Source organism: Pongo pygmaeus, chromosome 17, assembly GCF_028885625.2.
Source record: "Pongo pygmaeus isolate AG05252 chromosome 17, NHGRI_mPonPyg2-v2.0_pri, whole genome shotgun sequence".
Classification (NCBI taxonomy): domain Eukaryota; kingdom Metazoa; phylum Chordata; class Mammalia; order Primates; family Hominidae; genus Pongo; species Pongo pygmaeus.
Genome location: NC_072390.2, coordinates 40,482,194 through 40,496,906, shown reverse-complemented (window position 1 = coordinate 40,496,906; position 14,713 = coordinate 40,482,194). Strand labels below are relative to the sequence as shown.

At 34.4% G+C, this 14,713-nt stretch overlaps 1 protein-coding gene across 7 annotated transcripts in view; it reads left to right on the top strand.

Annotated features, from left to right (window-relative positions):
• The window catches only part of SS18 (SS18 subunit of BAF chromatin remodeling complex), a 75,061-nt gene that overhangs the window by 48,230 nt on the left and 12,118 nt on the right, over positions 1 to 14,713 (top strand). For 4 of the 7 annotated variants that reach the window (XM_054460521.1, XM_063653519.1, XM_054460524.2 and 1 more), the window contains exons 6-10: positions 3,677 to 3,844; positions 4,457 to 4,561; positions 7,203 to 7,295; positions 7,999 to 8,121; positions 10,622 to 10,755. In XM_054460521.1, the coding sequence (XP_054316496.1) occupies positions 3,677 to 3,844; positions 4,457 to 4,561; positions 7,203 to 7,295; positions 7,999 to 8,121; positions 10,622 to 10,755 (623 nt within the window). Of the gene's footprint in view, positions 1 to 3,676; positions 3,845 to 4,456; positions 4,562 to 7,202; positions 7,296 to 7,998; positions 8,122 to 10,621; positions 11,522 to 14,713 lie in introns of those variants that run through there. The other 3 variants (XM_054460522.2, XM_054460520.2, XM_063653518.1) reach the window with 2 other exon arrangements.

Sequence of the window (14,713 nt, the reverse complement as noted above, 5' to 3'; positions counted from 1 at the left end):
GTTGTCTGTGAAGAAGTTGATAATAATACTACCCGTTTCATAGGGCTTTGGGGAAGATAAATAATACAGGTAAAGCTATTAGCTTAGTGCCTGGCTAATAATAAGTGTTCATTAAATGTTAGCTGTCATTTTAAACAATATTATTTAAAATAATTTGTAGATTAATGATACAATTTTTATAAAATTTTAGTGTATTGGTTTGCATCTGAAGATGTGAAATACATGTGTATATGTATGAATGTTCTATATATATAGAATATTTGTAAAATTACATGATTCAGAATTGACAGATTAAAACAATGTTTTCCTTATAGTTAAGTATTTAAAAATTATTTTTTTCAGTCTACCTAATTGTATGTCACTATAGACAGTGACAGTGTTCATCACATCTCTATATTACCATGGCTCCTAGCCTGGGGTGTTGTACCTAATAAGTACTCAATAAATTTGATCCTTGACCTACTCTTCAAAAAAAATTCTTTTTTTTTTTTTTTTTTGACCACTGACTTAAGATAAAATTAAGTATTAACCATCTCATTGGAGAAAAGAATTCCAATAATATAAAATATGGTAATTTGGGAGATTTTTACATGTGTTTAAAATAAAGGATGTTATTTTCGTAGAATATCTGTTAGAATATAAAACTCAAAATCGGAAGAAATAATGTGCTAATGATAAGTGTTTGTTATATGCCCTTGCAAAACACTTTCAAAAATATAGTCTAGGTAATTAAGACATCAGTAGGGTCTTTGCATATGTATTATCACACTTTGTAGTGCGTCTTAACATCAAAATGGTTTATGTAAAAGATGAAGAATAACCTTTAAGTCTGTAGTAATGTATGATACCAATGTTTGCAGGAAATGGTTGTAGAAGACGCATTTTATAATGCTATTTCACTCTGCAGTACAAATTTTTAGAACATATTTTGGGGTAACCTTTTGAGTTTTACTTCTCTTAGTTTCATTAGTATCTCAAGAGATAATATACATTGCCAGTGTAGCATAATTTCATTATCCTAAGAAGGAAAATAATATACTTCCTAAACAATCATAATTGAAGTCATAAAGTCATAATTTTTTTTTTCTTTAATGGATAAGGCTTCGAGGAAAATTATGAAATGTACTGTGCTTTAGTAGTGTTAGCTGACTCCATTCTCTCTGTGGTTTAGGCTTGATCATGAATGATGTTGGGATCCTCTGAGGGAGAGAAGTGACAGTAAAAGAAGGGTAGTAATTGAGCTCTTTGGGATTGGAACTGCTCACAGTCCCAAAAGATAAAGCACAAGTGGCATGGTCTTTTCTGTCTAGGGCTTAAGCTACAATTACTTTGCTCTCCTTTAGAGCAAGGTTTAGTGTTTTGTTATGTATCTTTTTGGATTTTTTTTTCTTTTGGCTACTGTGGTTTTGCTTTCTTTTTGGTTCTAGTATTATAGGTTTTAGTTATATAGTTACCTTCTGTTAAGACAAGAGGTCTTTAGACAGTGTTGGAGAAGAAAAGGCAAAACCTTCATTTACTGAAAATGAATTACATAAATGTCCGATCAGGTTACCTATTAAATTATGAATGTTAGTGTTTAATAGTTTAGTATATGCAACATATATTTGAAAATTATAACTGCTATTAAACTAGTGTTTTGGAACTTTTTTGTTGCAAATTACTTGCTTCGGAACTACTGAATTTGTTTTGTGTTTTGTTTTGTTTTGGTTTTTGAGGCAGAGTTTCACACTTGTCGCCCAGGCTGGAGTGCAGTGACACGATCTCAGCTTACTGCAACCTCTGCCTCCCGGGTTCAAGCGATTCTCCTGCCTCAGCTTCCCGAATAGCTGGGATTACAGGCATGCACCACCATGCCTGGCTAATTTTTGTACATTTTAGTAGAGTTGGGGTTTCACCATGTTGGCCAGGCTGGTCTCGAACTCCTGACCTCAGGTGATCCACCCACCTTAGCCTCCCAAAGTGCTGGGATTACAGGTGTGAGCCACCACTACTGGCTTACGAATTTGTTATAGCTTATTTTTTAATAGAGGCAATGAAAAATAGAACAAACATGTGCTTCAAAATAAAATGTGAGGTTTGTCTTATTCTCAGTTTTTATCTATTAGCTGTGTAATCTTGATTTTCAGATTCCTTGGCTAAAAAAATTGAGAATTAGGGTCCTTACCTCTGGTAGTTGTTAGGAGTTTATAGGAAATGACTGTGAAACCATGTAACTGGCAGTGTTGTAGGGTACCTTCAGTATTAAGTTCTCTTCGCCTCCACTCTCAACCAGCCACTTTGTCTCTACTAAGAGTGTATTTCCTTGTTGAAAGAAAGGTCCCAGAGTTTTTGAGAGGCTTACGTTCACATTTATGAGAATGAAATTGAAAAGAAGGAAAAAAGAAACAGAAGCACGGAAGGCAAATAGGAGAAAAACAGCTCTGATAAAGTACTCCTTCAGATAAAACAGTTCTTCTGATTGGAAATGTGAAGTCTTTCTGCTTACATCATTGCTGCTGTTGTAAGTCAGTAATATATTTGAAGAGGTGGGCTTGTTTTGTTTTTAATTGTTTGTTAAGTAATTAAGTAGTGAACTTTTGGCTCATTTGGGCAGTTTCATCTGTGAAACCTTTCCAGGCTGTCTAGTACTTTGCCTTTTGTACTTAAATTTTCTCCGTGTCACTCAGCGGGGAGGAGGAGTATGTAGCTATATAAAGCAGCAAGTTGGGAAAGGACTCATCCATACTTCTGAGATAGTAATGTTATAATGGCAAAATGATGAGTTCCCCATACCGTAACTTGGCCCAGTCAACCTCTCAGGAGCTGCTTAACGTTGTTAGATGGCAATGTGGGACTTGATGGCCATTGTTTATTGTTTCCTGTGATACGTTTTTACTGTTGCCAGTGTGATACTATAGCAGTGGTAGTTTGGCTACCCCAGTATTGCTCACTTTGGAAACTGTAGTTCAGATTTCTTAGCCTACAGCTTGTTGCATGTCTCTGCCTGCTTTTAGAGGTGTGAGAGTCTTTATGTAATGTATGTGTCTTTTAACATATTAAGCACTATAGCCATTTGATTTCAAGGAGGCCTTTTTAGGTTATAAATCTTGTAGTTGGGAAAGGGAAAGAAGACTTTTTAAGATTTTGTCCTAAATTAAAGCTTATGAAGTTCTATTAAGTGTTTGTATAGTTTCCCTGTCTACCATTATATAATGAGTGAGTATTGAAAAAGAGAACAAAGTAAAAATCTAGAGATTTGGTTTCTTTCCCTTGGTTTGACCACTGTTTTGCTGTGTGATTTTGTAAAGTTTACTTTTGGTTTATTTTCCAGTGTAGCATAAGGATGATATCTTCTCAAGAAAGATGGTATAGATAAATATTAGATAGTGTGTAATGGAAAATACACACATTCAGGATGTTCATATATTATATGCATTTTGTTTTAAAAAATGACTTAAGAATCATCTTCCAGTGGATTTCAAGTTAACCACCATGGATTGGTTATTTTCTTTTGTTTGCAGATTATTTTAGGCATGTGAATTTTAATTCAAAGACTTATTTTTATTATTTGAAATCAGTTTTTACTGCCTTTAATTATATATTTTGGGGACTGTATGATAAAAGATTATCTTATTTCTCTTGAGATGTTAAAGTTATATACAAAAAATTATGTGTATAATGTTGTGTCTTGTTTCAGGTCCAATGATGCATCAGCAGCCTCCTTCTCAGCAATACAATATGCCACAGGGAGGCGGACAGCATTACCAAGGACAGCAGCCACCTATGGGAATGATGGGTCAAGTTAACCAAGGCAATCATATGATGGGTCAGAGACAGATTCCTCCCTATAGACCTCCTCAACAGGGTAAGATTCCATTTGGAAAATTTGCTACTTAATGTAATTGAAAGGCTTTAAATTTTAATGACCTTTTAATCTAGACAAAGTCAGGGCGTTTTCTTTTTTTTGGACAAAAGGTAGGGTCCTAGTAGGTACAAAGGGGTCACGAAGAAGATAGGAACTTCTTATCTGTTATTTTCTGGAAAAAGTTATATCATAAAATTTTATATCGAAAGCTCACTAATTCACAACAGAAAATACCGTTTTGTTTTTGAAAAGTTATAAAATAAAGGGTCAGGAATAAACCCAATTTTACTTCAGAGCACTGTAGTATCAAAATTAAAAGGAAATAAATTTGCTGCTAGTTTGAACCTATTTTTAAGAAGTTAGCATTTGTTTTTCTGAGTTGGTATTTTTTGATACTGCATGTATGGTCTTAACATTGATTTTAGTAAATGTGGTATGTGGAGCTGCTGTGTTTGTATGCGTATGTATATGAATAGCTAAAAGTGTCTGAAATGCCAAATTATGAGATGGGAATCTATAGTTGAGAAATAATCTTTCATAATATCAAATTAGAAAGCCTTTGATGACGTAGAGAACACATTATTTATCTCTTGACTGGTTGTGGTTTTTCAGGCCCACCACAGCAGTACTCAGGCCAGGAAGACTATTACGGGGACCAATACAGTCATGGTGGACAAGGTCCTCCAGAAGGCATGAACCAGCAATATTACCCTGATGGTAATCTCTCCTGATGTTAACTTTCCCATTTTCTATCCCTGCCTAATATTAATGTAGAGAGTTATTTAAAACATTTCAATGAGGACGAAGAAACTAACAATTTGTTTCTTCTAAATTTTGAAACACTTCAGTACTCTAAAGTACCAATGATAGCATTAGTTTATAATCTAATTCAACGTATATTTTGTGTAGCTGTTCCAGTAGTACCATCAGGAATCACAGTCTGTCATTGGAATCCTTATATAAAAGAGGATCCTTTTGTAATATATCTAGGGTTGTTTGATTTCAGCCAAAGCTTATGTTTATTGATTTACTCTTTTTTTAATAAGAGCTTCATTAAGATACAATTCACCTGCCATAAAGTTCACCCATTAGTTGACTTGTATTAATTGTACAAATACATAGAGTATATAGTTCTTAAGTTATTTTTCCAAGTCTCATCATTTTAATTAATGTTTCATACTTCTCAACAAACTAAGGTTTACATTAGTGCTTGCCTTTGAGAAAAATTTGGGAGACTAAATTATATCTGTAATATAGCCATATAGAGATTGAGTAGAATGGGAAAGGCAATTTGGAAATAAGATTTTTAGTTAGGGTTTTTTGTTTTTTGTTTTTTTGTAGAAGGTGACTTGTGAAAAATTGGTTAGTAAGATGCACTGTACTTTAGGAAAATTTGAATAGCAATAATCCAAGCATACAAGTAGGTTTTCACAGTACAGTTTCATAAATTTTTCTGTATGCTTGAAAATTTTATAATACAATGTAGAAGAAAAAATAATTCAGAAATACATTGCAAAATGATGTGGGTTGTTAGGATTTGCCAAAAGCCTTATTCATGTATATGATCCTTTGTTGTAAATATAAATTACTGAACAGAGAAACTAAGAAACTTAAAGCTAAAGTATTAGCAGCCATTGACTAGCAGCCCATGTAAGCTAGCAAGAAGATACAATTTAGGATATTTGAAAAAACATCTCACCTGTCATTTTTTGTTAATACATAAAACATAAAGATACATTTGTACTTAAGGACATTGGTTTTTGTTTTGTTTTGTTTTTCTTTTCATATGTAAACATGTATTAAGATTTTTTTAAATTAAAAACTTTAGTAAGGTTGTTGTAGACTATACGTATTTTAAAGACGTGAAATCTACTTTGTTGAGTTATATGTATTAAGAAGTCTGCTGAAAATAAATGTTTCTGTTTTTTAATTTTTAATTACATTTTAAAGAGTTAAACTTGACATTGTTATTTTGATCCTGGGTATCTCTTGAAATGTGACATTTGTATTGTTATAAGTATAACCTTTCTGTTCAAAATATATTGGTTTGTTATTTTGTAAATATCAAAACATTAAGGTTACTTTAATTCATTTTATTAGTGGATTTTAATTTGAAGGGTATCGTTTTTGCATAGGTGTGTATTACTTTATATCTGACATTTACATAGAGTATTCTATTTATGTCGACAATTAATATTTGTAAACAACATTGGCTCTTTTCTCTCATGTCTGGATATTTATGTTAGTAAATATATAGATTAGGAATTGGCAAACTTTTTCTGTAAAGGGCCAGATAATAAATACTTTAGTCTTTGTGGGCCATATGGTTTTGGTCTCAGCTACTGAACTCTTATTGTAGCATGAAAGCAGCTATAGACAATAATGAAATGAATAGGCATGACTGTATTCCAATAAAATTTTATTTACAAAAATATGCCACTGGCCATATTAAGACTGCAGGCCATAGTTTGCCAACCCTTCATGTAGGTATTTATGAGTTGGCTTGGGAACATTAGAATACTAGAGCACTGAGTATAATGTTCATTTGTAATTTTATTCCTGTGTCCCTAATTAGGCATTTTTGTAAAATTGAGTTTAGATTTTAGGTAACTAAAAGGTTATTTCCTACATTTTCTTAGTGAAACTTTAAAAAAAAGAGTGAGAGTATTATTTTTCACTAGAGTCCAGTTATCTTGCAGGTAAAATTTATTGTGCTTTAAAACTAAAGATATACTCTCTCAACACAATATTAATTTTATGAAGATGTGTGTTTATGATACTTGAAATATTTTCTAAAGATTTCCAAAATGGCAGCATTAAGATATATAATTTTGCATCTGAAGATACTTTGAGATACTTTATGCAAGTAAATGTTAGAACGTGAAAATTTTTCAGTTTCTTTCAGGGGAAAAACTTATGGAACTCTTTTATATTTTGCATTGTTTTTAGCATATGCTGTGGAATTGGAGACCAGCAGAACAGGTGTTTGACAAAATATGATAATTGCTTCCTTTGTTCATTCTAATTTAATTTAGGTTATTTACATGTGAAAGACTTTTATTCTCTTTTTTTTTTAAATGGGAGATAGTTTTTTTTTCCCTCAATGAGGATTATCAGATTTAAGACAATAAGTGTAATGTTTCTAAAACTACTGCTTTTTGCTTTTAAAAAAATTTGCACGTTATCTCAATATGAAAACAATCACATTGGTAAATCTTTGGCTAATGCAATTGAAATTATTTTTTGTGTTCCATTTCTTTTTCTTTTTTTTCAATTTTATCTGAAAGTTTAAATATTTTTAGGGTTTTCACTCAGTGGCCATTAACGTTTCTTCCTGTCTCTTGTCGAATTGATGTAGGTCATAATGATTACGGTTATCAGCAACCGTCGTATCCTGAACAAGGCTACGATAGGCCTTATGAGGATTCCTCACAACATTACTACGAAGGAGGTATCTATATACCTTCACACACATACACATATATATCCCCTTCTACAGGAATGAAAATTCTTGCATAAGACAACTTCTACCCATGCAAAGCTCTTGTAGAATACTAGTTGCTGGCTTTCTTGAAAGTTGCAGGGAGCCCAAAACAATCAAAATAATTTCCTTACAAATATTTAAAATGTATAACCATGACTTGCCATTTCTAACAATAATAAAAAGACTAAAACATTAAAGATAATTTTTTCCTCAGTGGAAATTTTCTATTTGAACATAAATCCATCAAACTTTTTTTTCTTGTGTGTGTTTACATATGTATAATTTTACATATAAGTATAGTGCCTTTAGGAAACAGCTTGCTGATCTCGTGTAGCTAGTGTGTGCTCTTGTAGCTGTCTTTAATTTTGTCTTTTTTATTTTATTTAGCATAGTCATGATCTTATGACTGTGATGTTCCAGTAAATGTAATGCTCGTATGGCAGAGACGCTGAAAATGCTGCAGTTCAACCTTGCAAAATTGGCTTTAACTGCAGTTTGTTTGGCCGAAATCCTTCTGTTTGGTTTGAGTTTTTTCTTTGTTTTGTTAACTTCTAAAAATCAATATGGCATTTCATTTTGTTCTTGTGTTGTTGGCTATGCATCTTAGAGGGAAAAAAGTTACTTAAGCAGACTTCTCAGTTTTTTTTCCTCTTCTCCAATTATCCTGTAGGAAATTCGCAGTACGGCCAACAGCAAGATGCATACCAGGGACCACCTCCACAACAGGGATATCCACCCCAGCAGCAGCAGTACCCAGGGCAGCAAGGTTACCCAGGACAGCAGCAGGGCTACGGTAAAGCTTTGTACAGTTTATTTTTATCACCAAAAAAATGTGGTGCTGATTGTTTTAAAATATGGAAGTGGATATTTAATACTTATTTTTCCAAGAATTATCACTTGAAAATTCAGTTTTAGACTAGTCTGCTGTTAAAATGTTGGTTTAAAATGTTGCTCTTAGAATAACTAGTAATCTATTTAAAAAGAACTACAAACTGGAGATGGTTCATTGACCAAAGGTAACGTGTGGAGTCATTTAAAAGACAAGAAAAATGAATTATCAGACCTATTTGTCATGCCTAGCCCTGTGTGTGCTTGGAAAACTGATGATTGGATAATTATTGGCCATATGTATATAATCTGCTTAGCAAATTTATTTTGAAAAACTAGTGGCCAATACAGTTTTTTTAAGACATACTGATTTTTTTTTGAGTACAAATGAGATCTATTCAGAATGCATAAAGAAAATGTTTTTGTCATTCCCTAAATAGCAATATACGTATCCATCGGGATGAATTATTGCAGCTGTGTATCATACAGAATTTGGGGGAAGTGTAGCAATATTTTCCTATTATATACTCACTTATAATACCTACTACCTGTATATCTGACTTTAACTTATTAGATAGGGAGTGGGGAATGATGAGGACCTGATATTTCAGTCTTAACTCTCAGGCTACTATAACCACTTTAGATACAACTCTATTGAAAGAAAAGTAGCTGCTTATGAATACTGACTCCATCTCTTCCTAACAGGGTCTCTTTCACATCCGTAATATCTTATTATTTTTATTCATTGACTTAAGCTCTGCCATTGCTGTGGACATCTCTGTCTACCTGTGATAGCAAATCTTAGAACTAAGGTCAGACTGAAATTCTCTTGCCCCCTCAGCATACGTGTTGAAACTCAGTCAGATATTGGGAGTCAGGTATTTTTCTAAAAATGTCAAGTTCTGATTTCCAAATTCTAGATGTGACTTTAGAAATATTCCATGGATTTTTTTTTTTCTTTCATAAAGGAACTTTCTTGCCCTTCCCAAATGGCCTTTTCATTTTGTGACTACTTAGTATTTATACTTTGAATAAATACAATATTCTGGTTTTATTGCCTTTGCATGAAAACAGATGTAATGCAGCTAAATCAGGTAAATTCATTGACTTAAGATAAATACCTTCAATGGTAAGAGAGGGTGAAAGAAAGCTTAATTTTTGTTAAAGTATTATAGTTAAATGCTGTTTTGTTAGACATCAGGAATCCTAAGATAAATTTCTATTTTGTTTATCCATAGGCTTGTGTTGTCAAAAAAACTTTATTTCCACTAGAAATAAAGTTTTAATAATTGAATATATAATAAATAATAGACTGATATAATTTAAGCTTGAAAACTTGTTCTCTTTTGACACTTTTCTCTGAAATCAGTGTTTTTATGGCAGGTTTTAAATGGCTACGATAGAAAACATTTAAGTGTCAAAGCTTTTCAGCTTATGCTTTTTTTTTATTGACGGAGTTTCACTCTTGTTGCCTAACCTGGAGTGCAGTGGTGCGATCTCTGCTTGCTGCAACCTCTGCCTCCCGGGTTCAAGCGATTCTCCTGTCAACCTCCCGAGTAGCTGGGATTACAGTCGCATGCCACCACACCCGGCTAATTTTTGTACTTTTAGTAGAGATGGGGTTTCATCATATTGGTCAGGCTGGTCTCAAACTCCTGACCTCAGGTAATCCTCCCACCTCAGCCTCCCAGAGTGCTGGGATTACAGGCGTAAGCCACTGTGCCCAGCCCAACTTAAACTTTTTAAAGCATTCTTTACAATGGAAAGTAGTAGAGTTTATAAAACAGACATATTGTTTAGCAAGCCAAGTCAGTCCCCTTGCCATCTCTGGAATTTGTAATCATTTTTATGGGTAAAGTATTAAAGGTGATTAATTCTCAGTGTGACTTTTGAATCAAGTTTTTTCATGTGCAACCTGTGGGTTTTCAAGTTTTTAGTTTCTATTTTAAAATATTTTGGTAATAAATTTGTCAATGCATAGTATAGACATATACTTTTGGTGATTGCAAATATAAATCTAGAGTCATACAGTTGTAAATATTGTTTATTTCTCCACTTTATTCAGAAGTTATTTCAGTATTTTTCTTTGAATCTGCCTCTTGCTTTCTCTTTTTCCTCTTGCTTATACTGGTTAACGCTACCAGATGTATTGATTAATTTTCTTATTATCATGGAGTTAACCTGCTTTACACAACTCCCTGAGTCTTTTTTACCCATTTTGAAATATATTTTGTAATGGCTAGGGCATAGTACAATAATTATAGTGAAGTAACATTACAGTATTTTTACTCTTATTATTGCCATCCAGATTTATTTCAGAAAGCATTTGAGGAAATCAAGGTACCAAACTATCTTTTTTTAGTTTAGATAGAAAAATATAGTAACATCTCTCTAGTTCACATCCTTCCCTGAGTTCTAGGGACTTACCTTTTTATGTGGGTTTTTGTTGTGTAAATTATTTTCAGGTCCTTCACAGGGTGGTCCAGGTCCTCAGTATCCTAACTACCCACAGGGACAAGGTCAGCAGTATGGAGGATATAGACCAACACAGCCTGGACCACCACAGCCACCCCAGCAGAGGCCTTATGGATATGACCAGGTAAGTAGTTTGACCGGCTGCAGAATTGCCACATTGTTTGTTCACTCTCGATTAGGTGAACTTTTTTTTTTAATTTATTTAACTTGAAGGCTTCATGTTTCCCTCATGAGGGAGTGTTTATGGTACATTTGTTAACAAAAAGTGTTTCACTTTTGAGATTCATGCTGTTTAATAACACAGTTGATCATAGTTACTCTATCATATAAAACATGGCCTTAACATAAGACAACAACGTACATATTCTCTCTCTCTCTCTGGTCTTTACCCTCAGGCATACTTTGTTTACTGAGGGCAAAGTATAGATACAGAGTTTATCATATTTACCATTTTTGAGTGTACATACAGTTGAACGTTAATAAATTCATTTATTTCTCCCTCCTTGATCCCTTCTCATCCCTTTTCTTCCCAACCTCTGGTAACCTTAGTGATTTCTATAATCCTCCCTGATGTTTATTGCTGAGACTTTGCCTGACCTGCTGAAATGTGGAGTCCATCTGTGTCGATGCTTTCATTAGCACTCCACTTCACTCCAGCATATCCACTACACTTCCTTCACACTCGTAATATCCCATCTCTTTAAATTCAAACTTTCCGCCCTCTGTTGCCTCCTTCCACACACATAACTAATATTCCAACTGTTATTTCTCCCCTGGCATTGTACTTTCAGATATGTAGAAGTGTATCTCATCCTAGGATGACTGTATTCCCTTGAACCCAGTGTTCATTTAAGTTTCTTATTTTTGTCATTAAACTCCTCAGACTTGTACCACAGTCATTGTTTTATGAATGTACTCATATATACTCTGAATTATTGTGGAAATGATTTATTATTATGGCAATTCCTTTAGGCTGGTTTCAGGTTTGTCTGCACTTTTCAGTGAAGGTGGTCTGGTTTGTTCACCACTTAAGCTATCTAAAATAGGTTATTTTTTAACATGGAACTGTCTTTAATATGCAGTTTAGGCTTTCAAGGCCAACGTCAGTATCTGGTTTGAGGAAAAAGTCAGATGCAGTGGTAACTAGAATTTGAGGCATGAGCAGTTCTTTTATCAACCCTCTCTCATGCCTATAACCCTCTTGTATTGACACTTCTTATTTAAGACAAAGGAGGTACAAAAAGCGTTAAGAACAGATAAGTAATGTTTTTCAAAAATATACTTGAACAAAACAAAAGGATCAGTCGGAGATTTTATTAAGTTTTAGAAGTGAAATAAGTCATGGCTAGTGAGTATTTAAAGGCAGGATTCCTGAGCAGATAAAATTTAGGCTCATTGTAATCTGCAGGTGAACTTTTTAAAAAGTGAGATTCTGTTCATGTATTCCATCACTCAACAAATATTTATTCTCCATGTGTTTGATACTGTAGTAGGTCCTACGGAGGTAAAATAGGCAACCAGCTGTCTTGATCTTCCTTGACCTCACTTTAGCTATTGGCACATTTTCCTTTTTCACTTTAAAATGGTCTTCTTTAGCTTCTATATTTCCGAACCATTTTTTTCCTCTTGCGTTTACATTGATTCATTCTTTATTGTTTTTATTGGTTTTCCTTTTTATTTTACCCTAATATCAATTCCTGACTCTGTGTTTTTTTTTCTAGCCTCTGAATCATCCTGCCCTCTATTTTCAGTATGCTTAGCTCTTACTTCTCAACCCAGTTTCAGCTCCTTTTTATCCAAATGTACAGAACATCTCTCGTCTTTGGATTCCCTCAGCTTTAGCATGTTGTAGACTAAACTGATCATTTTCCTTTCTAAGTCAATATATTTCCAAATCTCCTAAACTTCAAGCCATTCATTAAGCAAATGTTTATTGAGCAGCCATTATATGCCAAGTGCCATGCTAAGATTGGGAACATATTGGGAAATAAGATAGACATGGACTCAGCCTTTATGAACTTAAGTGTAGATGGCATACAGGCGGGTAAACATATGATATGATACAGTGTGATTAGTACTTAGATAAGGAAAGCTAAGATTTATGTGGAAGGAGCTTCTAACTCAGATCTTGAGAAATATTCCTTCAGAAGTACTATATGTAAGTGTGAAGTACCAAGGATGAGCCAATATTAGCCAAGTAGATGTGGATGATGAAAGAAGAGCATTCACAAAGGGACTAGTGTTAAACTGTGTGTAGTTCAGTAAAGCAGAAGCATGGGGAAGAAGAGACAAGACTGGAGAGAGGTGTTGGAGTTAGCTTAGGAAGGCTCTTACAAGCCATATTAGGGGACTTGGACTTTATCCTGACATCAGTGTGGAGCTTGAAAAGCAGTGTATATAAAGTGTGTAGCAGTGGCTAGCACTTGGTAGCTATGATAGATACATGATTTACTTCTTTTATCATCATAATTATTCCACTCTCTAAAGTTCTCAGGAATTTGGGACTGTACTGTGGATAAAGACTCATGGTGTTTGAGTAGTTGCTAACCACTTCTCCTTCCCCACTAGAAAAGAATATGAGGGGGGGAACATTTTAGCTATTTTAGTGCCAGTAGTGTTTCCACATTAACCTAATGTTTAACCTTATCTTTAGCCCCTACCCAAAGACCTATTGATCTCTTTATTTTAGGAAAAATAGTACGTTCACCTCTTGATGGTTGAGGCAATGGAAAACTAATGAAGATTCTGAAACCCAATACTAACATAGTTATAGTTGTAGTTTAGGCAGATGAATCTTGCAGCAATATGCAAGATAAAAGGGGAGAAATTAAAAGGGTGGAAATTGTTAGGATACTTCCCCATCGGTCCTCCCTATCCCAGTAAACAGTGGTTCCATTCTTCCTGTTCCTCAGGTTAAAAATCTAGTCATCTTTGACTCCCCTCTTTGCAAAGCAGACATCCAATTAGGAAATCCCCTCACCTCTTCCTTCAAAATATATCCAATATCTAGCCATTTTTCACAGTCTCCTTTCACCCAAGTCAAAGTCACAACTAGCACTCATCTGGACTGTTGCAATATATCCTCCTTTTTGGTTTTCTTGATTTTATCGTGCCTTCTCTACAAGATACTCTGCACATGGGACTCAGAGTAATGTTTTAAAGACATTAGTCACCTCTCTGCTTACCACCCTATGGTGTTTTAAGTAAAAGCCATATGATATACTGGCCTACGAGGCCGTATAGGACTTGTGCTCCCACCTCCTACGCTACCCTCCTTGTGCCTGCATATTTATATCCCAACCACTCGCTGCCCTCATTCACTCTGCTTCAGTCACACTGGCCTATTTGCTGTTCCTTATGTGCATCAAGTGAGTTTCTACCTGAGAATCTTTGTATTTGCTGCCCCTTTTTCTGCCTGAATGCCCGCAGTGCCTCCAACCTCACTTTATTAAAATCTCTGCTTAAATGTCATCATGTCATATCAGAGAGTCCTTCACTGACCACCTAAGTAAGACATAACACCCTCCATTGCATCACTCTTTTTCCCTGCCCTTTTCATAGTTTTTTGAACAGCTTAATTGAAGTATAATTTATATACCATTAAACTGCATGTAATAAAAGTGTACAGTTTGATTTTTTTTCACACGTATATACACACCTGTGAAACCATCAGCAGAATCGAAATAATAGGGTATCTATCATGCCCAAAAGTTTTCCCTGTGCCCCTTTGAAATCCCTCCACTTGCATCACCTCTCCAGACCATGTTACTGATCTTTTAACTAAACTGTGGATTAGTTTACATTTTCCAAAATTTTATAGAAATTGAATAATATAGTATGTTCTGATTTTTATCTGGCTTCTTTTACTCAGCATAATTGTGTTGATACTTATGTTGTTTGTGCCAGTAATTGTTTATTGCTAAGTAGTGTTCCATTATATGGCTATTTGTTTGTCCATTGAGATGGGACATTTGGGTTTACAGACACAGTACTATGAACATTCATGGACAAGTCCCTGGGGACATTTTTCTTGGGTAAATACCTAGGAGCGGAATGGTTGGATCATATGATAGGTATATATT